The 27,183-nt window shown below is 59.0% G+C and overlaps 4 protein-coding genes across 7 annotated transcripts; 2 read left to right on the forward strand and 2 right to left on the reverse strand.

The window, feature by feature from the left end:
- The first annotated feature begins 5,786 nt into the window (after positions 1–5,786).
- Positions 5,787–7,803, forward strand: NR2C2AP (nuclear receptor 2C2 associated protein). Its single transcript, XM_030966756.1, has 6 exons — positions 5,787–5,805; positions 6,277–6,323; positions 6,546–6,636; positions 6,717–6,822; positions 7,157–7,224; positions 7,361–7,803. Exons 2-6 carry the CDS (start codon positions 6,283–6,285, stop codon positions 7,475–7,477), a joined length of 423 nt encoding a protein of 140 aa, XP_030822616.1. The 5' UTR covers positions 5,787–5,805; positions 6,277–6,282; the 3' UTR covers positions 7,478–7,803.
- A 768-nt stretch (positions 7,804–8,571) lies between these two features.
- Positions 8,572–14,596, reverse strand: RFXANK (regulatory factor X associated ankyrin containing protein). 3 transcript variants are annotated; one of them, XM_030966896.1, is made up of 10 exons: positions 14,457–14,596; positions 12,739–12,869; positions 12,514–12,591; positions 11,546–11,626; positions 11,331–11,396; positions 10,970–11,070; positions 10,125–10,250; positions 9,375–9,441; positions 9,163–9,243; positions 8,572–8,758 (listed from the first exon to the last, which is right to left on the reverse strand). In XM_030966896.1, exons 2-10 carry the CDS (start codon positions 12,785–12,787, stop codon positions 8,700–8,702), a joined length of 708 nt encoding a protein of 235 aa, XP_030822756.1. In that variant the 5' UTR covers positions 12,788–12,869; positions 14,457–14,596; the 3' UTR covers positions 8,572–8,699. The 3 variants fall into 3 exon arrangements, with proteins under 3 accessions (XP_030822756.1, XP_030822755.1, XP_030822757.1); XM_030966895.1 differs by lacking the exon at positions 14,457–14,596 and adding an exon at positions 14,216–14,293; XM_030966897.1 differs by lacking the exon at positions 14,457–14,596 and adding an exon at positions 14,016–14,036.
- On the forward strand, positions 14,268–19,765 carry BORCS8 (BLOC-1 related complex subunit 8). 2 transcript variants are annotated; one of them, XR_004061423.1, is made up of 6 exons: positions 14,268–14,765; positions 16,196–16,308; positions 17,041–17,105; positions 17,994–18,101; positions 19,139–19,237; positions 19,370–19,765. XR_004061423.1 is itself a non-coding variant. In XM_030966898.1 (5 exons), the coding sequence occupies exons 1-5, from the start codon at positions 14,729–14,731 to the stop codon at positions 19,179–19,181; spliced, it is 366 nt and encodes a 121-aa protein (XP_030822758.1). In that variant the 5' UTR covers positions 14,270–14,728; the 3' UTR covers positions 19,182–19,765. The 2 variants fall into 2 exon arrangements, 1 of the variants encoding a protein (XP_030822758.1); XM_030966898.1 differs by having other exon boundaries at positions 14,270–14,765; positions 19,139–19,765.
- A 616-nt stretch (positions 19,766–20,381) lies between these two features.
- On the reverse strand, positions 20,382–25,351 carry TMEM221 (transmembrane protein 221). The gene is made up of 3 exons (XM_030966950.1): positions 25,068–25,351; positions 22,582–22,667; positions 20,382–21,244 (listed from the first exon to the last, which is right to left on the reverse strand). The coding sequence occupies exons 1-3, from the start codon at positions 25,349–25,351 to the stop codon at positions 20,382–20,384; spliced, it is 1,233 nt and encodes a 410-aa protein (XP_030822810.1).
- Positions 25,352–27,183: the final 1,832 nt, after the last annotated feature.

Below are 27,183 nucleotides of genomic sequence, written 5' to 3' on the forward strand. Positions count from 1 at the left end.
CCCGCCCCCCCCCCCAAACCCGGGCCAGCCCCCCCAAACCCGGGGCCGCCCCCTCCCCATAGAGCGGGGCCGCCTCCTGCACCCCGCGCAGCGCGGAAGGGGCTGGGGGGGTCCCTGTAATGAGGGGGGGGCTCTAAGAGGGGGGCTGTGGGAGAGGGGGGGCTGTGATGGGGGTGGGGTCCCTATGAGGATGTGGGGGGGTCGCTGTAATGGAGGCAGGAAGGGGGGGTCCCAGCGGGATTTTTGGGGGTGTTTCCAGAAAGGGGAGCATCTTCCAGCCCCTCCACACCCCAAAATTCCCTTTAAGCCATACAGGGCACAACCCCAGCCTTCCCCACACCCCCGTGTGGGGCCGGAATGGGGTGGGGTGCGGGGGGGGCTGGAAGATGCTGTGGGTGGATAAAGACTTCAAAAAGCCCCAAAACCCCCCCAAAAAATGGCTGAGACTCTCCGAAGAGCTGCGCTACCAGAAACGACCCCCAAAAGGGGGGAAGGAAACCATCACTGAGCTATTGGAGGGGTTTTTTTGGGGGGGGGGCGGTGGGGGTCACCTTCCCGCCGGTGACTGAAGAATGCCAGCCTGTCTCCCACGACTTGGCACCAAAAAAAGAGAATCCCCCCCAACCCCCTCCCTATTTCGCCCATAGGATGGATCCGTGGAAACCCGAGAGCAAAGTTCTCATTTCCGACTCCATTGTGCCAGACTTTCGGTGGCGTTTCCTGCCTTTTGTGAGCCCCCCCTGCTCCGGCACAATCCCGGCGTTGCCGGCGCACAGAGCTCCTCTGTTCCCCTCCTTTATGTGGCTGCAGCTGGAGGTGCCCGAGCCTGGGGGACAGGGACGGGGGGCACGGTCCCCGTGGGCTTTGCCAAGGGGAATTAGGGAGAGGGTCCCAAGGGGGGTTGATATCGCGGCTTCTTCCCGCTCCCGGAGGATCCAAACACCCCGGGGATCTTTGGAGAGGGCACCCCGAGGTGGTTTTTGGGGTGGTTGGGAGGAGAGGATGGGCCAGGAGTGGTCCATGGGGTGGGGCCGGCTCTGAAATCCTCACCTGGTGCCCCCCACCGCAGCTGGGTCCTGCACCTGCAGCCCCAAATCCTTCCTTCTGCATCCCCAAATCCTTCCTCCTGCAGCCCCAAATCCTTCCTCCTGCAGCCCCAAATCCTTTTTCCTGCAGCCCCAAGTCTTCCTCCTGCAGCCCCAAATCCTTCTTCCTGCAGCCCCAAATCTTTCCTGAATTTCACCTGGAAATCCGATCAGGGATCGATGGGCTCATCCCGCATTCCCACTGGGCCCAGCGAGTCCCACCCGTCACCCATCCCAAAAAACTCCACCACAGCTGCTCACAGCCCGACCCCGACCCTCGAGAAGGCCCCGGAGCCTCTCGGGGACTCAAAGGTGAGGGAGGGGACACGCCGGGCCACCCCCCAGGGGACACGGAGTCCCGGCAGAGCACCGGGGATGTGTCACGGCCGTTTTGGCGGCAGAGGAAGGCGCTGGCGGTGACTGAGCCGAGCTCCGGTCTCAAGAGGAGATCAATGTCACAGCAGCCACCCGCCAGCGCGGCTCGGGGACCGGGGTGCCACCGACACCTCTCCCCCCTCCTCGGCAGCTGCTCCGGGCCCGGGGATGCGCTGGGGACGAGCTCCTGCACTGGCACCAGTCTGGCGTCCCAGTGTCCTCCCTGCAGCTGGGAGGTGACTCCAGCGGGTGCCACTGTCGCCCTCTGAGCCCCGCACCCGGCCCGGGCTGGCAGAGTCAGCGCTGGCACCGAGCGCTGTCCCAGTGTCACCCTCTGAGCCCAGGGTGGGGTCCCCGCACCCCTCCAGCCCCAAATCCAGCCCCGAGCTGCTCCCACGAGGCAGAACCTGCTGTCGCCGTGTCCCCACAGCCCCGAGCCCCGCGGGTGGCCCGGGACAGCGCGGTTGGGCTGCCCCCCATCCCTCGGTGCCACTCCCCGGGCCCCAAGCCCGGCAGGATCGGCGGGGCAGCGCGGGCCCTGCGCGCCTTTTTGAGCCCGAACGCCGGGATTCTGGTGAAATCCTGCAGCAGTGTTGCCGTGACGACCCTCCCGCAGTTTCCATCCGGAGATGTTTTCCTTTGTTGTGACAGGGACGCGGGGAGCGGCCGCGGGCGGTTGGGGTGCGGTGACAGCGCCGAGGGGCTCCCGCTGCGAGGGGCAGGGACCGGCCACCGCCCGCGGGGACACCACCGCCACTCCGACATGGGGCTGGGGGGTCCCCACTGCTCCAGTGTCCCCAACCCCCCAGGGGACAGCGGAGCGGCCCAGTTTGGTGACAGGAGTGACATGAGTTTGGTAGGACTCAGCCAGGTCACAATAGAGGGGTGACGTGGCCAACCCGCGGCGTGGGGACAGATGTGGGGACACCGATGGGGACGGAGGGGTTGGCTCTCACAGGACAGAGCCAAACCGGGCGGGTGGCGCGGCCGGGAGCCTCCCGAGCCGCTCCGGTTGCGTGTGGTGGCACCGCGGTGTCCCGGAGCCTCGGCGGGCAGAGAGGGGTCCCGGAGCCCCCCGGGAGCGCGGCCCGGTGTCCCCGCACGGCCGCGGGGTGCTCGGGGGAACCCCGTGCCGAGCCCCACGGAGCCGTTTGTTATTCCGCTCAGCTCCGCCGGCGGCTGATGACGGCCGTTCCAGGAGAGCTGCCACATTCATCAGGGCTGCAGCTCATTAACGAGGCCGCTGCCGCCGCAGCTGGGGCCAGCGCTCGGGGCACTGGCACGGGGACGGGCGGACGGATGGACGGACGGACGGACAGGAGGATGCGTGCCTGGGCAGAAGCGGCGGCTGTGCCCGTCCTGGCGGAGCTGCCGGGCTGGAGCTGGGCAGGACGGCTCAGCCAGGGCTGCGGAGGGGACGAGGCGAGGCCAGAACGGTGGAACGTCCTCCGTGCCGTCCCTGTCCCCTCATCCCTGGGCACGGCAGGGAGGGCACACAGAACGGGCTGCAGTGACCCCCGGGGACGCGGCGATGCTGCCCTGGCCAGGCCCAACTTCGCTCCGAACCCACCGGCAGCGTGCATTGATTTTATTTGCGGTTTCCATGGCAACTGCCTCCTTCCCTTCCCCCCTTCCGGCAGCCGGACCCGCTCCTTCCCCCTCGGGCAGCGGCCGCCCCGCACCTGGGACACGAGCGGGGACAGGGAGGGGACACGGGAGGGGACACGGGCTCTCCTTGGCCACCCCCGGGTGGCGATGCCACCAGGTCACCCTTGTGCTGACTTTGGCACGGGACACGGGGGACGCCGGGCCCGGCCAGCCCCGCTCTGACTCCGGCCGCAATCAGCGGCAGGGCTGGCAGGAGGCCGCGCTGGCTCATTAGCCAGGGTGCTAATTGTCCCGTGCGGCATCTCCCGCCAGCAAAGCCAAGCTCGTTAAGGGCACACGCCACCCTCACACCTGCTCACACCGCTGTGACACGTGGCAGGCACTCACGGTGCGGTGACACTGTTGGGGACAATGCAGCAACCCCGGTGCCCTCGGCCCTGGGTCTTAAAACCAGCCTTATAATAAATTAATGATAATTATATCATTTCCCCATCCCCTTCCAGGGGGATGCACCCACGACCACCCTGCCCTGCTCCTTCCCAGCGCCGAGATGCCACCACACTGTCACTCGGCGTGAATGACAAACGACACCTGGCTGTGCCAAACCCTTCCTAAAGCCCCGTCCTGCGCGCCCGGGGGAATTTCGATCAATAACAAAGGCACGGAGAGCAGGCAGAGCGCTGTGCCGGTGCGCCCTGAATTCCGCATCCCCTGGCGATCCCCGGGGCTTTACACGGAAGTGGAAATCAATCGGCACGAGTAATTAATTAATGCTGAAGGGCACAACACCCGCCCTTTCTTCGGAAGCGCCGGCCGGGGATGCTCGGCAGAGCCCGCACGGCCGCCGCACAGAAGGCACCGGGGCGAGCAGGGGTTCTGGAGCCGTGCCCGCGCTGCCCTTGGCACCGGCCGCGCCACCGGCTCCTGGAGCCCACGGAAAGGCCTCCCCGGGCGCGGCCGAGCGCCCGGGCTGGACGGCAGCCGGGAGCCGCCGCCAGAGCCGCTCCCGGCACGGCCCGGCCCCGGCGGCGGCGGCGCCCGCGTTCCTCGACAGCGAGGATGGTGCTGAGGCCGAAGATCCCGGCTCCGCAGAGCTGGAGGGTCGGGATCACCGGGATCCTCCCGGTTCCCAATGAACAGAGGGTTTGGGATCTTCGAGATCCTCCCGGTTCCCAGAGAGTTCGGGATCACCGGGATCCTCTTGGTTCCGCAGCACTGGAGGGTTCGGGGTCACCGGGATCCTCCCGGTTCCCAATGAGCACTGGAGGGTTCAGGGTCACCGGGATCTTCCCGGTTCCCAATGAGCACTGGAGGGTTCAGGGTCACCGGGATCTTCCCGGTTCCACAGAGCTGCAGGATCGGGGGTCACCGGGATCCTTCCAGTTCCAATGGACAGAGGGTTCGGGATCACCGGGATCCTCCCGGTTCCCAGAGGGTTCGGGATCACCGGGATCCTCCCGGTTCCGCAGCACTGCAGGGTTCGGGGTCACCGGGATGAGGAGGGGGACGCTGCCATCAGGCGCGGGCGGGAGGTGACGCGCACGGCGGTGGCAGAAGTGGCGGCTCTGTCCCCAGACGCGCAATTAGCCCAGGGGCAAATGAGGCTCCTGCGGTTTTTGACCCAATTTCTCAGGCGAAACTCGACGGGGGAAAGAGGGGAAGGGGGAGGAGGAGGAGGAGGAGGAAGGCAGAGCCGGTCACGCGTGCGCTGCAGCGTCGCGTGTCCCCGCGGGTGTGCGCACAGGCGTGTGACACGTGTGTGACATGAGTGTGACATGTGTGTGCGGGCGGCAGCGTGTCCCCAGCCGGGGCCGAGCCCTGGGGCGGCGCGGGGACGGAGATGAGAACCTGGATGGGGATGGGGATGGGGACGGGGAGGGGGCGGCGGCTTCGCAGCTCTCGCCGGGTTTATTTTTGCCGGTGACTGAGCTGAGGCGGCCTCGGCGCGGCCGCCGTGACTCACCCGGCACCGGGAGCTCTGCGGGGCTGCGGAGCCGGGGGCTGCGGTGGGCAGGGAGGCTGGGATGGGGAGGGATTCGCAGGGATTCTGCGATTCGCAGGGATTCAGGGATGCTGAGCCGTGCAGGGAGGTCAGGATAAACAGGGATGAAAAAGGATGCAGGGATGAGCAGGAATGCAGGGATGAGCTGCGAGGTGCAGCATTGCTGCGCTGTGGAAGGATCCCGGGATCTGCAGGGATGCAGGGATTAGCAGGGATGTGTAGGGATCTGCAGAGATTTGCAGGGATGCAGGAATTCAGGAATGCGGGGATATGCAGGGATATTCCGGGCTGCAGGGACTCGGGAATGACGGGATTCAGGAATGGAGAGATTTAGGGATGCAGGAACGCGGGGATCTCTGCCACCCCGCACCCTGTCCCTCTCCCCTGTCCCTCCCTGTCCCTCTCCCCTGTCCCTGTCCCTCTCCCTGTCCCTGTCCCTGTCCCTGTCCCTCTCCTCCGGTGCCACCAGCAGAGCAGCCCCGGGAAGGTCCCCGCGCCCCCCGTGCCGCCCCCAGCCCCGGGAAAGGAGCGGGGATCCCTCCGCTCCCGAGAACCCGCGGAGACCGGTACCGGGGAGCGGAACCGGGGGCGAGGCGTTTGCAGGGCAGCAGGGCTGGGGACACGCAGGGGTGGCGGGGGGGACACGGAGCTGCCGTCCCGGAGGCCCCGCGGTGCCTAGGGCGGTACCGGACACCGGGAGCGGGGCGGCGGCTCCGCCTCTTCCTGCGGCGGGCGGTGAGTGCGGGGCGGCCCCGGCGGGACCGGGAGGGGAGCGGCCAGCAGCTGCTGCCGGGGGTCCCAGGGCTGTCCGGGTGTCACCGGCGCTGCTCGGGGGGTCCCCAGCACTGTCCGATGGCGCCCGGGGGTGGGCCAGGGTCCCCAGCGCTGTTTTGGGTGTCCCCACTGCTGCCCAGGTGTCCCCAGTACAGTCCAAGGGTCCCCGTTCCCGCCCAGGTGTCTCCAGGAGTGTTCTGGGTGTCCCCATTCCTGCCCAAGTGTCCCCAACCCCGTTTGGGTGTCCCCATCACACCCAGGTGTCGCCAGCCCCGTTTTAGATGTCCCCAGGCCCGTTTAAGGGTCTCCTTCCCTGTTTTGGTGTCCCCAGCCCCGTTTTGGTGTCCCCATCACACCCAGGTGTCCCCAGCCCCATTTTTGGTGTCCCCAGCCCCGTTTTGGCGTCCCCATCACACCCGTCCCTCCCCGCAGGCAGCGATGCCCGTGGAGCCCCTGGTGTGTCCCCACACGGCCACGCGGTGAGTCCCGGCCCGCCCCGCCTGTCCCCGCTGTCCCCAGCCCTGCCTGTCCCTGATGTCCCCGGTGGGGGGTGGCACTGTCCCTTCTGTCCCCGGATCCCTGCTCTGTCCCCGCTGTCCCCATCCCTGCTTGTCCCTGATGTCCCCGGCGGGGGGTGGCACTGTCCCCCCGCTGCCCCCGGCCCTGATGTCCCCGCGGAGGGGGTGGCACTGTCCCCGCAGGGTGAGCTCCGTGCTGAACCGGGACGTGAAGCACTTTGGGAAGCAGCACCTGTTCGATGGCAGCGAGGAGACCTGCTGGAACTCGGACCAGGTGCGGGGACAGGGACGGGGACACAGCTGTGACCCCCCCGCCCCGCTCCGTGCCCGCTGTGACACTCCTGTCCCCCCCAGGGCACATCCCAGTGGGTCACCCTGGATTTCCCCCGCCCTGTCAAGGTCTCCCAGCTGCACATCCAGTTCCAGGGGGGATTTTCCAGCCGCCTGTGCACGCTGGAAGGTGAGGGGGTCGCTGGCAGGTAAACTGAGGCACGGCGGGCTCCTGCCTCAGTTTACCCACACCTGAAGCCTGCAGGGGCTCAGGAGGAGCCTCAGGGCGTTTGTCAGCAATTCCCAAAGCCCAGGAGGGGCTCGGGAGCACCTGGAGAGGCTCTGGGGGTGAACAAAGAGGGGCTGGGAGCTGGTGGGAACTACAGAAGATTTTGGGACAGCACCTGGAGCAGCTCTGTGGGTGAATAAAGAGGGGCTGGGAGCCTCTGGGTGCTGGTGGGAGCCAGGGAACATTTTGGGAGAGCACCTGGGAGTACCTGAGACTCCCCCCTCGCCCTCCCCAGGCTGCAGAACGGGCGAGGAACTGGTGAAAATATCCGAGCTGTACCCCCAGGACAGCCACGCCATGCAGATATCCTTTCTCGGGGTGGTGATGGGGGCAAGGCAGAATTTGGGGATTTTTGGGGGTTTTTTCTGCTGAGCAGAGCTGGGGGTGTGACCCCCCCCAGATCCCAATCCCAGCGTTATTCCTTGACTGGGATCTGCACAGGTTCCAGGTGCAGGAGACGGTGCTGGATAAGCTGAAGATCACCTTTGGCAGCAGCACGGATTTCTTTGGCAGGGTGGTGGTTTATCACCTGGGGGTGCTGGGGGAGAGGCTCTAGGGGGGCTGTCCCCTCTCTGGGGGCTCTGAAAACCCCACCAGGAGGGTCCCTGTCCCCTGAGGTGACACTGGTGAGGCTGTGCTGGGGCGCAGGCGTGGAATGGGATCAATAAAAGGTACTCCTGCTTTCTCCTGGAGTGGGATCAATGAAAGTTATTCCTGCTTTTTCCTGGAATGGGATCAGTAAAAGGTATTCCTGCTTTTTCATGGAATGGGATCAATAAAAGATATTCCTGCCTTTTCATGGAGTGGGATCAATAAAAGGTATTCCTGCTTTTTCCTGGAATGGGATCAATAAAAGATATTCCTGCCTTTTCATGGAGTGGGATCAATAAAAGGTATTCCTGCTTTTTCATGGAATGGGATCAATAAAAGGTATTTCTGCTTTCTCCTGGAGTGGGATCAATAAAAGGTATTCCTGCTTTCTCCTGGAATAGGATCAATAAAAGTTATTCCTGCTTCTTCATGGAATGGGATCAATAAAAGGTATTCCTGCCTTTTCCTGGAGTGGGATCAATAAAAGATATTCCTGCTTTCTCCTGGAGTGGGATCAGTAAAAGGTATTCCTGCTTTCTCCTGGAATGGGATCAATAAAAGTTATTCCTGCTTCTTCATGGAATGGGATCAATAAAAGGTATTCCTGCCTTTTCATGGAATGGGATCAATAAAAGATATTCCTGCTTTTTCCTGGAATGGGATCAATAAAAAGTATTCCTGCCTTTTCATGGAGTGGGATCAATAAAATGTATTCCTGCTTTCTCCTGGAATGAGCCCTGGAGGGTTTGGCTTCAGCACAGAGGAGAAGTGTCCCCTCCCTGTGCTGTCACCTCGCTGGCCACCCCTGAGCTGCTTGGGATGGCAGCAGCGGAATCCTGTAGGATTTTCCCTGCTGGCTGTGGCAGCTTTATGTGAGCTTTCCCTGTGGGACAGCTCTGGGCAGGAATTCCACAACGCTGAGGGGAAATTTTGACTCGTGGCTGCCCAAAAACTGGGATTAGGATGGGCTGAGGATTTTAATTGAACAGAGTTTAATTGCAATTAAAGTTTACTTCCAATACGGAGCAGCCGAGTCCAGCCAGGGCTGGAATGAGTGTCCCTGGATTTTAGGCACGGCAGCCAGGGAGAGGCTTGGGGTCCACGAGGGCAGAAATTCCTGGATTTCTGCATGCCTGGAGCGTGGGGATGAGGCTGTGGTGATGCTGGGAAGAGCTGGAGCTGCCGCCTCACTTCTTCTTCTTGTTCTGGAACAGCTTCAGGATGTGGTTCTCGATAACCTGTTGGACTGAGGGAGGGAGAGGGTGGCGTTCAGGGAAGCTGCTCTGGGAAGGATCTGGTCATTGTTTTACTGTTGTTTTCTGAGGGGAAAACCCCAATTTTCTGAGGGAGAACCCCTACTTTCTGAGGAGAAAAATCCCAGTTTTCTGAGGGAAAATCCCAGTTTTCTGAGGGGAAAATCCCAGTTTTCTGAAGGGAAAATCCTAGTTTTCTGAGGGGAAAAATCCCAGTTTTCTGAGGGGAAAATCCCAGTTTTTTGAGGGGAAAATCCCAGTTTTCTGAGGGGACAAACCGCAGTTTTCTGAGGGAGAACTGCCCCCCCCCCCCATTTTTCTGAGGGAAATCCCCATTTCTGAGGGCAATTCCTGCTTTTTGAGGGGAAACCCCCCATTTCTGATAGAGGACACTTGCCTTTCTTGTGTCCCAGGGCCACGGCCAGGTCCATGGGGGTGTACCCCGAATCCGCCTCCTCGGTCAGGTCAGCGCCGCACGCTTCGGGTCAGCAATGGGGGCTGCCACGGGGACCCCAAGAGCTGCCCCCTCGCCCCCCAGGCTCCGCTCCCACGGCGGGGCAGCAGCAGCTCCAGGAGGTGGAACCAGCAGGAGCAGAGCTGTTGCCTTACCCAGGAGGGCCTCCACACACTTGACGTGGTTCCCGCGCACGGCGTACAGCAGGGGGGTGCCCCCGTTCTGTGGGGTGCCGGGGGAGGGAGAGGTCACTGCGGATCCCATGCAGCTCCTGCTGCTCCCTGCTGTCCCTCAGGGGCTGCCCCACCCGCTGGGATCCAGCCCAGCCTGTCCCAGCTCCGCACTGGGATCCCATTGCAGCCTGTCCCAGCTCCGCACTGGGATCCCATTGCAGCCTGTCCCAATTCCAGACTGGGATCCCATTGCAGCCTCTGCCAGCTCCAGACTGGGATCCCATCCCAGCCTGTCCCAGTTCCGCACTGGGATCCCATCCCAGCCTGTCCCAGTTCCGCACTGGGATCCCATCCCAGCCTGTCCCAGTTCCGCACTGGGATCCCATTGCAGCCTGTCCCAGTTCCGCACTGGGATCCCATTGCAGCCTGTCCCAGTTCCAGACTGGGATCCCATTGCAGCCTGTCCCAGTTCCGCACTGGGATCCCATTGCAGCCTGTCCCAATTCCAGACTGGGATCCCATTGCAGCCTCTGCCAGCTCCAGACTGGGATCCCCTTCCAGCCTGTCCCAGTTCCAGACTGGGATCCCATCCCAGCCTCTCCAGTTCCAGACTGGTGTCCCCTGGCCGTGGTGATGGCATTGGGGAGGCTTGTCCTGATGTCCCTTATGTCCCTGCAGTCCCTAATGTCCCTGCTCTCCCCGCTGTCCCCCGGCCGTGCAGGTGGCCCTCACCCAGTCGTAGGTGTTGATGTCCACGTCCCTGTCCAGCAGCATGGTGACGATGTCGGTGTAGCCGCCCATGCTGGCCAGGGCCAGCGCGCTCTCCCGCTCCTTGGCCAGCGCGTGGGGATCGGCGCCCTGGGGACAGCGGGGACATGGGGACAGCCCGGTGACACTGCCCACAGCGGGGACATGGGGACAGCCCGGTGACACTGCCCACAATGGGGACAGCCTGGTGACACTGCCCACAGCGGGGACAGCCCGGTGACACTGCCCACAGCGGGGACATGGGGACAGCCTGGTGACACTGCCCACAGCGGGGACATGGGGACAGCCTGGTGACACTGCCCACAATGGGGACATGGGGACAGCCTGGTGACACTGCCCACAGCAGGGACAGCCCGGTGACACTGCCCACAGCGGGGACATGGGGACAGCCCGGTGACACTGCCCACAATGGGGACATTTGGTGACACTGCCCACAGCAGGGACACTGGCCACCCTCCCTGGGCTGACACCAGGGGACAGAAGGGACAGTGGGGACAAAGACACATCCCAGGATTAAAAAGGGAAATCCCGGGATTAAAAACAGAAGGAGAATCCCCAAAATAAAAAAGGGAAATCCCTGGGATAAAAAGAGGGAGATCTTAGGATTAAAGACAGGGGTCCTGGAATAAAGAGGGAGATCCCAGAATATAAAAATGAGATTCCCAGGATTAAGGACAGGTGCCAGAATTAAGGAAAATCCCAGGGTCAAGGACAGGTCCCACAGGTCGCAGCCAGGGTTAAGGACAGGTCCCAGGACCAAGGAGAGGTCCCAGAACATTCTGGAAGCCCCGGAGCTCCCACGGCCTCACCCACTCCAGGAGGTGCCGCACGGTCTCGATCTCCCCAAAAGCTGCAGCCCAGATCAGGGGGGTGAAGCCTCTCTCGTCGGGTTTGTTCACCAAATTCTCACCTGGGGAGGTGACCACAGCCAGGTGAGGCCCCCCCCGTGCTCCCAGTTCAACCAGTACAACCAGTAAGGACTGGTAACCCCCTCAGCCAGCTGCTGGAGGGTTGAAACTGATGATTTTTGAGGATTTTTCCCATCTCCAAACCCGGAGAAATCCCCACCAAAAGCCCCAAGTCCAGCGGTTTTATGGCTGAGCGAAAACCAAGTGTGAGGTCACCCAGAGGGGACCTGGCAGGTCCTGGCAGGGCCAAGGGGACACCAACCTTTCCTCAGGTGCTCCTTCAGCTGGATGAGCTCCCCTTGGGCAGCGAGCTGGTGGATGGACAGTGCTGGAAGGGACAAATCCATCAGGGGAAAAAAGAACTCCCGGCAAATTTGGGGGGGTGGGAGCTGTCCCCAAAATCCCAGCGTGGCCCCAGCCCCCTCCCCTGCTGTCCCCATGTCCCCTGCAGCCCCTGGGGACACCGGTGGCACTCACTGTCCAGTGTGGCCGGCAGTGCTGACACCTCGTTGCCTCGCTGTCTGTTGGTCAAGGTGTTGGAATGCTTCAGGGGGAAACCTGGCACAGCACAGAGGGTCTGCAGTTTATTCTCCATCATTTTGGGGTTATTCTCCATCATTTTGGGGTTATTCCCCATTAATTTGGGGTTATTATAGATTAATTTGGGGCTATTCTCCATTAATTTGGAGTTATTCTCCATTAATTTGGAGTTATTCTCCATCAATTTGGGGTTATTCTCCATCAATTTGGGGTTATTCTCCATTAATTTGGAGTTATTCTCCATTAATTTGGAGTTATTCTCCATTAATTTGGGGTTATTCTCCATTAATTTGGGGTTACTCTCCATTAATTCGGGGTTATTCTCCATTAATTTCTGGTTTGTTTTAGATTTATTCATTCCCTATTCGTTTGTTCTCCGTTTATTTATTTATTTATTTATTTATTTGCTCTCCATTCGTTTCAGGTTTATTTTCTATTTATTTAAATCCACACCACCCAGCTCCATCCTCCTATTTCCCATCCTTGCCCGGCTCCACTCGGGAATCCCAAAGTGTTTCCAGTCCCTTGATCCCGAGGTTTTATTGGGAAAAATCCATGAAAAATGAGATTCCCATCTCCAATTCCAGCGTGGAGCTGCAGCGACCTCCCAGGGCTGGCAGGAATGGGCACCAAATTTTGGGATTGGGATTTTTCATGTTTAAGCATGAATTTAAGGCTCTTTCTTGGGAATCCCAAAGTGTTTCCAGCCCCTGATCCCGAGGTTTTATTGGGAAAAATCCAAGAAAAATGAGGATTCCCATCTCCAGCTGCAGAGCAGAGCTGCAGCGACCTCTCAGGGCTGGCAGGAATGGGCACCAAACTTTGGGATTGGGATTTCCCACACTTGAGGCTCCTTCCTGGGATTTCTGGGATCCCAGGGAATTTCCCCTCTGTGCCCCACTCACCGTCCAGGGCCGGGGCCTCGCTGGGGCTCTGGGAATCCACGGGAGCAGCCGAGGAATTCCGGGCGCTCTCGGCTCCACCTGCGGCCCGGGCACCTCGCTGTCACCCCGGCCTTCCTTTTGGGGTCTCCTGGGCTGGGCGGCCCCATCCAGCTCGGGATACCCCAAACAGACCCCAGGTGGCAGCAGGATCCCGGGCTCAGTTTGTCCCCAGCATTCCCAACTCACCGTCCCCGTCCTGCTGGGGACACGCCGAGGGGACCCCGCTGTCCCCCATGCTGCCTCTTCACCCTTTTCCTCCTTTTTCCGCCCAATCCTGGGGGGTCACAGGCTCCAGGGGGACAGCTCCTTCACCCTCCCTGCACAGGGACGGGGTGGGAGAGGGGGACAGGGACATGTGGGACAGACCCCGAGGGTCTGGGACCCCCACAGCGCAGCGGGGGCTGGGGTCCCCTGGGCCCTCCCCATCCCGATTCCGGGGTCTCCCCTTCCCTTCCCTTCCCTTCCCTTCCCTTCCCTTCCCTTCCCTTCCCTTCCCTTCCCTTCCCTTCCCTTCCCTTCCCTTCCCTTCCCTTCCCTTCCCTTCCCTTCCCTTCCCTTCCCTTCCCATCCCATCCCATCCCAATTCCTGGGGATTCCTTATTCTCCTCACCCTATTTCTGGCATTTCCCCCTTCCCTTCCCATCCCAGTTTCTGGGATTCCCTCTTCCCTCCCCATCCCGATTCCTGGGGTCCCCCTTGCTCTCCTCACCCTATTTCTGGGATCTTCCCTTCTCTTTCCATCCCATCCCAATTCCTGGGGATTCCTTATTATCCTCATCCTATTTCTGGGATCTTTCCTTCCCTCCTCATCCCAATTCCTGGAGTCCCCCTTGCTCTCCTCACCCTATTTCTGGGATCCCCCCTTCCCTCCCCATCCCGATTCTTGGGGTCCCCTGTGCCCTCCCCATCCCGATTCCTGGGGATTCCTTATTCTCCCCATCCTATTTCTGGGATCTTCCCTTCCCTGTTCCTCCCCCTCTCGCCGTTCCCATCTCTATTTCTGGGCTCCCCCTTGTGTCCCCATCCCTGTTCCTGGGGTCCCTGGGATCCCCTCTCTGTCCCCATCCCTGTCCCTCGTGTCCCCATTCCCGGCATCGCCATTCCCGGCACTTCCCACACTCCCAACCTCCGCTCCCGGAGCTCCTCCGAGCCCGGGACCCCCGGGATTCCCGGCATCTCCCCCCGTCCCTTCTCCCCCGCCCCTCACCGCCGATCCCGTCCCCGGTTGCCGAGCCCTTCCCCGTTACCGTTCTCAGTTCCCGTCCCCGGTTCCCGACCCCGATCCCAATCCCGTCCCCGATCCCGTCCCCGATCCCGTCTCCATCTCCATCCCGTCCCTGCTTCCCGTCCCCGGTCCCCGGTCCCGATCCGGTCCCGGTCTCACCGCCGCCTCCCGCCTCTCCGCCCCTCCCTTCCCGTTCCCGTCCCCGGTGCCCGTCCCCGGTGCCCGTTCCCGGTCTCACCGCCGCCTCCCGCCTCTCTGTCCCTCCCTTCCCGTTCCCGTTCCCGTTCCCGTCCCCGGTGCCCGTTCCCGGTCTCACCGCCGCCTCCCGCCTCTCCGCCCCTCCCTTCTCGTTCCCGTTCCCGTGCCCGTTCCCGGTGCCCGTCCCCGGTGCCCGTTCCCGTCCCCGTGCCCGTTCCCGGTGCCCGTTCCCGGTCTCACCGCCGCCTCCCGCCTCTCCGCCCCTCCCTTCCCGTTCCTGCGGGGCCCGGCGGGGCCGGGGCGGCCCGGGGGGGTTCGGGGAGCGCGGCCCGGCCGCACCTCCCACCGAGAGCGGCCTTAAAGCGACACGAGGGGGTGGCAGCGGGACCGCCTGGCCTTGGGGACACCTCGGGGACGCCTCGGGAACACTTTGGGGACACTTTGGGGACACTTTGGGGACACCGTGGGGACACCTCGGTACCGAGAGGGGCGAAGGCCGCGACACCTCCAGACCCCTCTCAGGGCAGCACGGCCGAACCGGGAGCCACCGAGTGTCCCCGCGGGTGACAAACCAGGAGCCACCGAGTGTCCCCGCGGGTGACAACGGGGACTTGGCGGCGGTGACACCGATTTGGGGGTGGGGGCGCAAAGCGGAACTTTAGTCTCGAGGCCGCGGTTCCAGCCGGGGCTGTTTTCCCTGCCCGGCGCGGTTTCGGGGGCGCGCCGGCGGAAGCGGAAGTGGCGGCGGGCGGGATGGAGGAACCGGAGATGCAGCTGAAGGTGAAGAAAGGTGGGAGCGGGAAAGGCGGGACCGGGACCGGGACAGGCGGGACCGGGAACGGGCGGGGATGGGCTGGGAGGAGGCCCCGCCGCGGTGGTTTGGCCGCTGGCGTGCTGTGGTTTGGTTGCCGGCCTTTACATCCCCCCGGGCTGCTGTTGGGAAGAGCGCCTGGGTGTCCCTTGGAGATTTTTGTGGGGTTTTCTGTGGAGATATTTCTGAGGTTTTCTGTGGAGATATTTCTGAGGTGTTCTGTGGAGATATTTCTGAGGTGTTCTGTGGAGATATTTCTGAGGTTTTCTGTGGATTTCTATGGAGCTATTTCTGTTTACTTCCATGGATTTCTATGGAGACATTTCCATGGATTTCCATGGATTTCCGTGGAGATATTTCAATGGATTTCTATGGAGAGGTTTCCATGAATTTCTCTTGATTTCTATGGAGATATTTAACTGGACTTCTATGGATTTTTGGATTTCTCTGGAGATATTTCCATGGATTTCTACGGAGAGATCACCATGAATTTCTGTGCATTTCTGTGGGGCTTTTATGGATTTCTGTGGAGCTACTTCCCTGGATTTCCCCTGTATCCCGATTAATCCCGGTTTTTCCCGGTTAATCCCATTTTTTCCCGATTAATCCCGGTTTTTCCCAGTTAATCCCGTTTTTCCCGGTTTTTCCTGGTTAATCCCATTTTTTCCCAATTAATCCCATTTTTCCCGATTAATCCCATTTTTTCCCGGTTTTTCCCATTTTTTTCCCGATTAATCCCAGTTTTTCCCGATTAATCCCGATTAATCCCGATTAGTCCCATTTTTCCCAATTAATCCTGGTTTTTCCCGATTAATCCCATTTTTTCCCAGTTTTTCCCATTTTTTCCCAATTTATCCCAGTTTTTCCCAGTTAATCCCGTTTTTCCTGGTTTTTCCCTGTTAATCCCTTTTTTTCTCGATTAATCCAATTTTTCCCAATTAATCTCATTTTTCCTGATTAATCCCGGTTTTTCCCGATTAATCCCAATTAATCCAGATTAATCCCATTTTTCCTGGTTAATCCCATTTTTCCCGATTAATCCCATTTTTTCCCAATTTATCCCATTTTTCCCAATTAATCCCATTTTTCCCAATTTATCCCAGTTTTTCCCAGTTAATCCCGGTTTTTCCCGGTTAATCCCATTTTTCCAGTTAATCCCATTTTTTCCCGATTAATCCCGTTTTTTCACGGTTTTTCCCATTTTTTGCCGGTTAATCCCATTTTTCCCAATTAATCCCATTTTTTCCCAGTTAATCCTGGGTTTTCTCAGTTAATCCCGTTTTTCCCAATCAATCCCAATTAATCCCGGTTTTCCCAGTTAATCCCATTTTTCCCGGTTAATCCCATTTTTCCCCGGTTAACCCCATTTTTTCCCGTTTTTTCCCGTTGTTCCCGTTGTTCCCCGGCAGTGACGGACAAGTTCACGGAGAGCCTGTACGTGCTGGCCAACGAGCCCTCGGTGGCGCTGTTCCGGCTGCAGGAGCACGTGCGCCGCTCGCTGCCCGAGCTGGCCCAGCACAAGGTGGGGCCCGGCCCGGGGATCCAGCCCAGGGATCCATCCTGGGGATCCATCCCGGGATCCATCCGGATGTGCGGTCGCGACGTCCCCGGGATTGGTTCCGGACGTCGGTACGGGACCGGGACTGGACCGGCGGGGGATACCGGGATCCTGGGAATTCCAGGAATTCCAGGAGCTGAGGGACCAGCCTGACCCCTGCCCGAAAATCCCCACGGGACTTGTCCAGCCTGGAGCTGTTCCCTGGGCCCTGGGATTCCATCCCAAATCCATTCCCTGGGTCCTGGGATTCCCATCCCAAATCCCAGATCCATTCCCTGGGATTCCATCCCAAATTTCCTGTGTCATCCCACTTTCTGCCTAATTCCCAATCCCAACCCTCCCAAAATCCCTTCCTCCCCCTTTCCCATTCCAAATCCCACTCCTCCATCCAGTCCTATCCAATCCCAAATCCATTCCCTGTGCCCTGGAATTCCCATTCCAAATCCATTCCCTGTGCCCTGGAATTCCCAAATCCCAAATCCTCTCCAGCTCCTTTGGAGCTCCTTGCACCTCTGGAAGCAGCTCCAAGTTTTCCTTGGATCCTTGGACATTCCAGGGATCCAGGGACAGGCAGATCTTCCCTGGGAATCCCATCCCATCCCATTCCAGGCAGGAATCCCTCCCCAAATCCCCATTCCCAGCTCAGATCCTGCCTGATCCAAGGGGTTTTGTTTGGTTTTTTTTATCCCCTCACAGTCGGACATGCAGAGCTGGGAGGAGCAGAGCCAGGGAGCCATTTACACCGTGGAGTACGCCTGCAGGTGCTGGGAAATCCCTGGAATTCCGGGCTGGAAAGCACAAAAGGATCCAGGGAATGAGGGTGGGAGCAGCTGGGGTTTGGGATTTCCACTTTGAGAGAGAAATTCCTGGATTTCTGGGTGGAAAGATCCAGGGAATGAGTTGGGATTTGGGATTTTTATTTTGAGGGTTAGATTCCTGGAATTCCAGGCTGGAAAAACCAGCAGGATCCAGGGAATGAGGGTGGGAGCAGCTGGGGTTTGGGATTTCCACTTTGAGAGGGGAAATTCCTGGAATTTCAGGCTGGAAAACACAAAAGGGTCCAGGGAATGAGTTGGGATTTGGGATTTTTAATTTGAGAGGGGAAATTCCTGGAATTTCAGGCTGGAAAACCCAGCAGGATCCAGGGAATGAGTTGGGAGGAGCTGGGGTTTGGGACTTTCACTTTGAGAGAGAAATTCCTGGATTTCTGGGTGGAAAATCCAGAGAATTAATTGGGATTTCCAATTTGAGGGTGAAATTCCCAGAATTCTGGGCTGGAAAACACCACAGGGTCCAGGAAATGAGGGTGGGATTTGGGATTTTCAATTTGAGAGGGAAATTCCTGGAATTTCAGGCTGGAAAACCCAGCAGGATCCAAGGAATGAGGGTGGGAGCAGCTGGGGTTTGGGAATTGGGATTTTCACCTCGAGAGGAGAAATTCCTGCAATTCCAGGCTGGAAAAACCCAGCAGGATCCAGGGAACGAGGGTGAGATTTGGGAACTCCTCTCAGGAATTCCACAACTTTTATGCAATTTTTCCCCAACTTCCCACAGTGGGAAAACTCCCCAAACTTGAACTTTCCTGGGATTGGAGGGGGAACAAGCAGAATTTGGGAATTCCAGCTCTCCCCCTTTTCCCACTTTTCCAGTGCCATCAAGAACATGACCGACAGCAGCGTTTACTTCAAGAGCATCGACAGCCTGCTCAAGCATTCCATAGCCATGAAGGAGCAGCTCAACGCTGCCCAGGGCCGCAGGTACCCCCAGAATCCTGGGGAAAAAATTCCAGGATTATCCAGGAGAACATTCCCTGATTTTTCCCCCTTTCCCCTGGGGGAAACCAGCGCTGTTTGCAGTGCAAAAACGGGGAATAAATTGAATTTTGGGGAGATTTTTGGGAGATCCGAAGGGTTTGGAGTTTAGGGATGCCAAAATTCCAGGATTATCCAGGACAGCATTCCCTGATTTTTTCCCTGTTCCCTAAGGAGAAACCAGCGCTGTTTGCTCTGGGAAAATGGGAATAAATTGAATTTTAGGGAGCATTTTGGGAAATCTGAAAGGTTTGGAGTTTAGGGATGCCAAAATCCCAGAAAAAAAAAAATTCCAGGATTATCCAGGACAGCATTCCCTGATTTTTTCCCTGTTCCCCAGGGAGAAACCAGCACTGTTTGCTAAGGGAAAACTGGGAATAAATTGAATTTTAGGGAAGATTTTGGGGAGATTTTTGGGAGATCCGAAGTGCTTGGAGTTTAGGGATGCAGGGATTATGAACCCCAAAATCCCAGGAAAAAAATTCCAGGATTATCCAGGACAGCATTCCCTGATTTTTACCCTGTTCCCCTGGGGGAAAACAGCGCTGTTTGCTAAGGGAAAACTGGGAATAAATTGAATTTTGGGGAGATTTTTTTGGGGAGATCCGAAGTGCTTGGAATTTAGGGATGCAGGGATTGGGAAGAGGTACCCCCAAAATTTTTGGGGATTTAAAAAAAAATTTAGGATTTTTTTTAGGATTTGTTTTGAATTTGGTTTTTTTTTTTTTATTATTTTTGGGAGATTTTTTTATTTTGAAGGATTTTTTTTGGGGGGGGATTTTAGGGATTTTGGGGGGGGGATTTAAAAAAAAAATCTGAGGGATTTTTGAGATTTCTTTTGATTTTGAGGGGGGATTTTTTGGGGATTTGTGCCACTTTAGCAACAACCCCTTACCCCAGCAAAGCGAATTTTTTAAGGAAACCCCAAATTTCTCCCATTTTCAAGCTGCTGAATTTAACTTTTCCTTTTTTTCTTCCCACAGCACCATCACCCCCCAACCCAAGAATCCTCCAGGAACTTCTTGATTTTCCATCCTGAATTTTCCAAGAAGTGACAAAAAAAAACCTCTGGGGCTGCACAGGTAGAGAGACTCCTGAATTCCCAGGAAAACCCCAAAAAAAAGCTGGAAAATCCCAAATTTTGCTTTTTGGGACCTCTTTTCCATGGAAAAACAGGGTGGGTTTGTGTTTATCCTTCCCTTTTTTTTTCCCAGGCTTTTTAAAAATTTTTTTTTCCCAAAAAAAACCCTCAAAGATGAAGTTTTGCTTTGGGAATTTTGTGTAAAAAGCTGGAATGTGAGCAACACTCCCAAGCTTTTGTTGAGGAGGAATTCTCCAAGGAGAAACTTTTTCCAGCTGCTGCCAAGGAATTGCTGGGTTTGCTTTTAATGAGGACGAGAATAAAAAGGAGAAAAAAAACCTCAAAAAACCTCAAAAAATCTCCAAAAAAAAAAGCCCAACAAGAAAATTCCTTTTAAATTCTTCAATTTTTCTCCTGTGGCCGTGGGAGCTTGGAGCTCCTTTTTTTATCCTGGAGTTTCCAAGGGCATGGAACAAAGGAATGTGGAATTTTAGGTTTTCAAAGAGAGAAAAAAAAAAAATCCTTAAAATCCTACCAAAAAAAAAAATTTAAAAAAGGATTTTTTTTCTTCTTGCACTCTTGGTTTTGGAAAGGAGCAGAGCTTTGGTGTGGAGCCCTCGTGGATTTTTCAGGGGGATTCAGGGAATGGCTGAACTCAAATTCCAGGGGAATTGCTCTTGGGATAACAGGTGGAATTTGGGATAGCAGCAGTGACACCCCAAATCTGCTTTTTCCCACCCCAAATCTGCTTTTTCCCACCCCAGGTCTATTCCTGGCTACCCCAAACTTGATTTTCCCCACCCCAAACTGAATTTTCCCCACCCCAAACTGAATTTTCCCCACCCCAAACTTGATTTTCCCCACCCGATCCGTGCCAGTGCTGAGGATGAGGATGGAGCAGGGAGGAAGGAGAAGGGAAATCAGCCGGGATCTGCTGGGAAAGGCTGAAATTCTGCTGGTGGAAATCCCAATTTCTGCTCCCCATCCCCAATTCCCAGATGCTCTCCCACAGCTGGGATGGGTTTGGGTTCCCCAGGCAGGCAGCGCTGGCATTTTAGCTGTGGATAAAAGGAATTTTAAAGGAAAAAAACCCCAAAACTGTGAAAAACCAACAACTCCTCCTCCAGAAAAATCCCCAATTTCCCTCAGACCAGCGTGGAGTCCTTGGTGGCTTTGTGGGACGCCACGTCCCTCATGTCCCTGCTGATGACATTCCAAGGATTTCCCTGCTCCTGGAGCAGCCCTGAATCCAGCAGCGTCCTGTGAGATCGGGACCAGTCCTGGGACTGGGGTTCCCTGGGCAATTCCTTATTCCTGGACCAGTCCTGGGATTGGGATTCCCTGGGGAATTCTTTGATCCTGGACCAGTCCTGGGATTGGGATTCCTTGTTCCTGGACAATTCCCACTGAGATTCCCTGGGCAATTCCTGGTGGGATTCCCTGGGGAATTCCTTATTCCTGGACCAGTCCTGGGACTGGGATTCCTTGGGGAATTCTTTGTTCCTGAACCAGTCATGGGATTGGGATTCCCTGGGCAATTCCTTATTCCTGGACCAGTCCTGGGACTGGGATCCCCTGGGGAATTCTTCGATCCTGGACCAGTCCTGGCATTGGGATTCCTTGCTCCTGGACAATTCCCACTGGGATTCCCTAGGGAATTCCTTGCTCCTGGAGCTCAGGTTGCTGCTGGAGGCCCAGCCCGGCTGGGATTTGCCCTCCGGGAAAGGCGGGAAGGAGAATTCCCGGTGGATTTCGCGGAGGGGCCGAGGAGGAGCAGCCGCGTTCCTGTCGAGGTCGCTGCCGTGGCCGGGCTGGGCCGAGTCGTTCTCGTACAGGGCTTGGGAAGGCTCCGGGCCTTGGGAAATGCGGGAAATTTGGGAAATGTGGGAGGCGCGGAGCAGCACGTGGAGCAGGGAGATGAGCAGGACGAGAATTCCAGAGGTCAGGATGCAGGCGCTGGCGATGGCAGCCTCCAGCTGGAACAGCAGCAGCATGAACAGGGCCAGGGCTGCAGGGGGAGCAGAGCACAGCGGCACCCTGAGGGGCTGCGGGGCAAAAGGGATGGATTCGGGAATTCCTGGGGTGGCTGAGGCTGGAGAAGGGCTCAGGGACAGCTCAGGAGCCAGGAGTAAAAAGGGATGGATTTGGGAATTCTTGGGGTGTTTGAGGCTGGAGAAGGGCTCAGGAACAGGCTCAGGAGCTGGGAGTAAAGAGGGATGGATTTGGGAATTCTTGGGGTGTTTGAGGCTGGAAAAGGGCTCAGGGACAGCTCAGGAGCCAGGAGTAAAGAGGGAATGGATTTGGGAATTCCTGGAGTGGCTGAGGCTGGAAAAGGGCTCAGGGACAGGCTCAGAAGCCCCTGGGAAAGAGCTCAGGAGCCAGGATTAAAAAGGGATGGATTTGGAAATTCTTGGAGTGGTCGAGGCTGGAAAAGGGCTCAGGGACAGGCTCAGGAGCTGGGAGTAAAGAGGGATGGATTTGGGAATTCTTGGAGTGTTTGAGGCTGGAAAAGGGCTCAGGGACAGGCTCAGGAGCCCCTGGGAAAGAGCTCAGGAGCTGGGGTTACTAAGGGATGGATTTGGAAATTCCTGGAAAAATGTGGAAATTTCCTGGATTTGGAAATTCCAACCCCTTCCCCAGCTCTCCCAGGGATTCTCCAGCTCCGTTCCCATCTCTGGACCCCTCCAGCCCCTCCGGAATCCCAGCCTGGGCCCCTGGAATGGGAATGGCAGGGAAGGAAATGATGGGAGCCGTCTGTGAAGCACGGCAGTGCTGGGGGAGAAACCAGGGCTGGGCTGGGGACACTGGGGGACACTGGGGACACTGGGGGACACTGGGGACACTGAGGGACACTGGGGACACTGGGGACACTGGGGACACTGGGGACACTGGGGACACTGGGGACACTGAGGGACACTGGGGACACTGGGGAACTGGGGACACTGGGGAACTGGGGAACTGGGGAACTGGGGAACTGGGGACACTGAGGGACACTGGGGAACTGGGGACACTGAGGGAACTGAGGGACACTGGGGGCACTGAGGGACACTGGGGACACTGGGGACACTGAGGGACACTGGGGACACTGGGGACACTGGGGGACACTGGGGACACTGAGGGACACTGGGGACACTGAGGGACACTGAGGACACTGGGGACACTGAGGGACACTGGGGACACTGGGGACACTGGGGACACTATGAGGGACACTGGGGGAACTGGGGACACTGGGGACACTGGGAACTGAGGGCACTGAGAACTGGGGACACTGAGGACACTGGGGACACTGGGGACACTGGGGACACTGGGGACACTGGGGACACTGGGGACACTGGGGACACTTGCCTGTGAGGTAGAGGCAGACCCCGCAGCAGAAGAGGCCGATGGCCGCGTGCCGGACGCTCCGGCCGTCCAGGAGGAACCAGAGTGCCCTGGGAAAGAGGGAAAACAGGGAAAACAGGGAAAAGAGCCTCTGGAAGGGCTCCTGACACAGAAAAGAGCCTCTGGAAGGGCTCCGGTCCTGCTCTGAGCCTGGGGAAAAGGATGGAGGGAGGAATTCAGGGCTGGTCCTGGTCCTGATCTGAGCTCAGGAAAAATCTCTTTCAGAACTGATCCTGGTGCTGATCTGAGCTCAGGAAATCTCTGGAGTGAGGAACCCCAAACTGATCCTGGTCCTGATCTGAGCTCAGGAAAAGAATCTGGAGTGGGTGACAGGGCCAGTTTGGGGTCACAGAGTTAATCCGGGGTGACAGCACCGATTTGGGGTGATGGCGCCAGTTTGGGGTGACAGCGGCAATTGGGGGTCACAGCAGCAATTCGGGGTGGCCGTGCCAATTGGGGGTCACAGCGTCAGTTTGGGGTGACAGCGGCAATTGGGGGTCACAGAGGAATTTGGGGTGACAGCAGCAGTTTGGGGTCACAGTGGCAGTTTGGGGTCACAGTGTTAATTTGGGATGACAGCGCCAGTTCGGGGTCACAGCACCAGTTGGGGGTGACAGCAGAATTCAGGGTGACAGCGCCAGTTGGGGGTCACAGTGGCAGTTTGGGGTCACAGTGTTAATTTGGGATGGCAACGCCAGTTCGGGGTGACAGCAGAGTTTGGGGTGACAGCGCCAGTTGGGGGTGACAGCGCCAGTTGGGGGTGACACCGCCAATTGGGGGTGACAGCAGAATTCAGGGTGACACCGCCAATTGGGGGTGACAGCAGAATTCGGGGTGACAGCGCCAATTGGGGTGACAGCAGAATTCAGGGTGACAGCGCCAATTGGGGGTGACAGCAGAATTCGGGGTGACAGCGCCGAAGGTCCCCGCGCCGGGAGCGGCTCCCGTTACGCCACCGCAGCGCGGGGACATCACCGCCACCTCCCGGCCACGGCCCCAAATCCCGCTTTATCTGCCCGGCCCGAGCGGAGAACTCCGACCGCAGCCGGGGAAACTGAGGCACGGGCCAATGGATCTGCTGGAGATTGCCAGGGAGAGGAATTCTCGCAGCGGGGAGAGGCGCAGAAATCCTCCCGAAATTCAGATTATTGGGGAAGAACCTCCCGGCGTTTTGCTCTGGGAGGTTTTGGGAATGGGATTTTTCCTCACTGTGACCTCGCAATTCCCAAATTTCAACTCCACAGCTCCCAAATTGAGCCCAAAATCCAGGCAGGGATCACAGGAAAATTCACAGCTCGGGGTAGGGGGGGAATTTTTTGCTGTTCATTTTCCAGCAGAAAAGCCGAGTTTGTTGTGGGGAATTTTTTGTTTTCGGGGAAATATTTTCGCTCTCCTCCGTTAATGAAGCGTTGGAAGAGGCTGAGGAGGCGCTGCTGGAATTTCTCCAGCCCGGTGCTCCGTGCAGAGCCGGGACTGATTGGATTCTCTAATTAGGGACAAAAAGGAGCTGTTGAAACGTCGTCGTTCCCATTCAATGAGTTTTGACTGAAGTCAGAGAGGTCCCAAAATTGCGTGAGCCACCCCACAAAGTCCGGTTGTCACCAAAATCCTTTAAAATCAAATTATCCCCGAGTTGCTTTTTAATTTTAGGTGCTGAGCCAGGAGCCCCCAGCCCATTCCAGATCCATGAAAAGAAAAAAGAAAGGAATTTCTTTGGGAATAACTCTGCCGGTGTAAAAGTGCTGATTGATGATGCTGATTGATTAATGATGAAATCAACATTTAATTAATGGGGTTAATGACCCAGCCCTGGGGTCATTTTGGTGGCCCCGGGTGGTCACCCCAACATTTTGGGGCAATCCCTGGGGGCCGAGGTGACCCCAGGAGCTCTTGGGACGCCCCCAAACCACGCTGGGAGTTTCAAATCACGGAAACGAAACCCCTGGATTGTGCAGCCAGGTCTAAACTTGCCGGTCCCGATTTCTAGAGCCTCTAAAACTCAAATTAAAGAGCTCAGTTCCAGCCCTGGTGTTCACGGAGAGGAATTCGGGGGATTTTCCACCCATTTCTGCCCACAACGCCCTTTTGGAGAGGACCCAGCAAATCCTCCCGCGGATTTTGGGGCGCCGGAGGAGGTGGCACCCCGGACCCGTCATTCGCTGATCCCGCCGCGTCCTCCAGCCCTTCCCTTCTGCCCACACCTCTCCGAGCATCCCCGGTTCCTCCGGACCCCTCCGAGCATCCCCGTACCTCCCGGCACCCCGACCCCGCTCCCCGCCTCTGCCGAGCCCCCCGGTCCCTCCGGCTCCGGTTCGCCCGGACCCCTCCGAGCATCCCCGTATCTCCCGGTCCCTCCAGCCCCGGTCCTCGACTCTCCCGAACCCCTTTAGCCCCGGTCCCCGCCTCTCCCGAGCCCCGGTTCCCCGGTGTCCCCGCTCGGGGGCTCTCACCGCTCGGGCCCGAGCTGCCCCCGGCCCAGCTCGGTGCTGAAGTAGCCGTGGAGGAGGCAGAGCAGGAGGCAGCTCACGTTGAGCACCAGGCAGAGCGCGGCCAGCACGGCCGATACCGGCAGCACAGCGGCGGCCACCGGCCCCGGGAGCGCGCCGGCACCGGGAGCGGCGCGGCCCGACGGCAGCTGGAAGATGAGGCTGGAGGAGAGCAGGGCCATGGCGGCGGACAAGGTCCCGAAGAGCAGCAGCACCGTCAGGGCTCGCTGCGGGTACGCGGAGGGCATGGCGGGGCCGGTACCGGCACCGGGAACCGGCGGAACCGGGGGTGCCGAACGTGCGTGCGCTCCGCGACTCGAGAGCTCGGGCGGGGAACGGGAGCGGGGAACGGGCACCGGGCCGGTCCTGCCTCCGTACCGCGGTGTCCGCCGGGGCGGGCCCGTCCTGCCTCCGGTCCTGCCTCCGGTCCGGGACCCTCCCGGGCCGGCTCCGCCCCCGGTGCGGCCCCGGGAGCCTCCTGGGTGCGGCGGGAGGGAGCAGAGCGGGGGTGGGGACTGAGGACGGACAGACAGACGGGCACCGAGCCGCTCTCCCGTTCCCAGCGCTGCCGTTCCCTGGGAAACCCCCGGGACTGACCCCGCGGTGCGGGACGGGGGCCCCGCGATTCCCGCATCCCCCGGGAGCGGCGCCTTCGGCCTCCACCTGCGCCGGGAGCGTCCCCTGCAGCCCCCGGGGAGCTCCCGGAACGTTCCCAGTCCCGCAAGGCTGGGAAAGGACCCTCGGGCCGGCCCCTGGGACCCCCGCGCGTTTCCCAGGCCTTATAAATAAACACCCTGGGAAGCGGAACCCAGCGGTTCCCCTGGGAGAGCTGGAGGTTCCCAGCAGGACCAGCCCAGGGAAATTCACCCCGCGGGTCGCCTGGCACCTTGGGAACGGCCCCGCGCTTCCTGGCACTGCAATTCCCGCGGAAACGGGGCCAGGGGACACCAGGGGACGCCAGGGGACACCAGGGGACATCAGGGGACGCCAGGGGACACCAGGGGACTTTGGGGTGCCACCCCCATCCCGGTGCCAGCAGCCGCGCCCGGCCGGGCTGTGGCATCCAGACCGAGCTGAGCTTTCTGCCTGCTGGAGGAGCAGTGCTGGCTGTCCCTCGCTGTCCTTTCTGTCCCTCGCTGTCCCTCGCTGTCCTTTCTGTCCCTCGCTGTCCCTCTCTGTCCCTTTCTATCCCTCGCTATCCCATTCTGCCCCTCACTGTCCCCACTATCCCATTCTGTCCCTGCTGTCCCCTCTGTCCCTGCTGTCCCCTCTGTGCCATTCTGTCCCTCACTGTCCCCTCTGTGCCATTCTGTCCCTGCTGTCCCCTCTGTCCCTGCTGTCCCCTCTGTCCCATTCTGTCCCTCACTGTCCCCTCTGTGCCATTCTGTCCCTGCTGTCCCCTCTGTCCCTCCCTGTCCCTCGCTGTCCCTCACTGTCCCCACTATCCCATTCTGTCCCTCACTGTCCCCTCTGTGCCATTCTGTCCCTGCTGTCCCCTCTGTCCCTGCTGTCCCCTCTGTGCCATTCTGTCCCTGCTGTCCCCTCTGTCCCTCCCTCCCGTCCCGCGTGGGCGGTTCCCGCTGGCACCGGGGCCGTGCCGGACTCGGGGCTATTTTGAAGTCCCGCCGTGTTGGCCTTGGCAGCAGCAGCGCTTTGGCTCCAGGCTCCTTTCCAGCATTTTTGGGAAGGGGGGGGAGGGGGGTGGCAGTGCCTGGCACTCGGCCCAAAGTCCCCAAAGCAGCTCCTGGTGACGGCATCTCTGTCCCTTTCCGTGTCCTGGGCGGTGACAGAGCTCAGCCGTGTCCCCCGCCGGTGTCCCTTGGGGCGCAGCTCCCATCCCAGGGCATCCGGCACCCCAGGCTCCCCGAAATCCCGGGATTTGGGGGCAGGAAGAGCCTCAAGAGGGAGCTCAAAGCTTTGGGATCAGGGAAGGAACAGCCGGGCACAACCCCTGACCCGAGGGGACCGCGGGGTGCCTGTCCCCAAAACGCCAAAAACGGCTCTGCCTGGCACGGCTGGGAACGGCCCTGACCCGGGCCGGACCGGGGCAGTCCGAGGTGAAGGAAGGACAGGACAGGAC

Source organism: Camarhynchus parvulus, chromosome 28 (assembly GCF_901933205.1).
Source record: "Camarhynchus parvulus chromosome 28, STF_HiC, whole genome shotgun sequence".
NCBI lineage: Eukaryota > Metazoa > Chordata > Aves > Passeriformes > Thraupidae > Camarhynchus > Camarhynchus parvulus.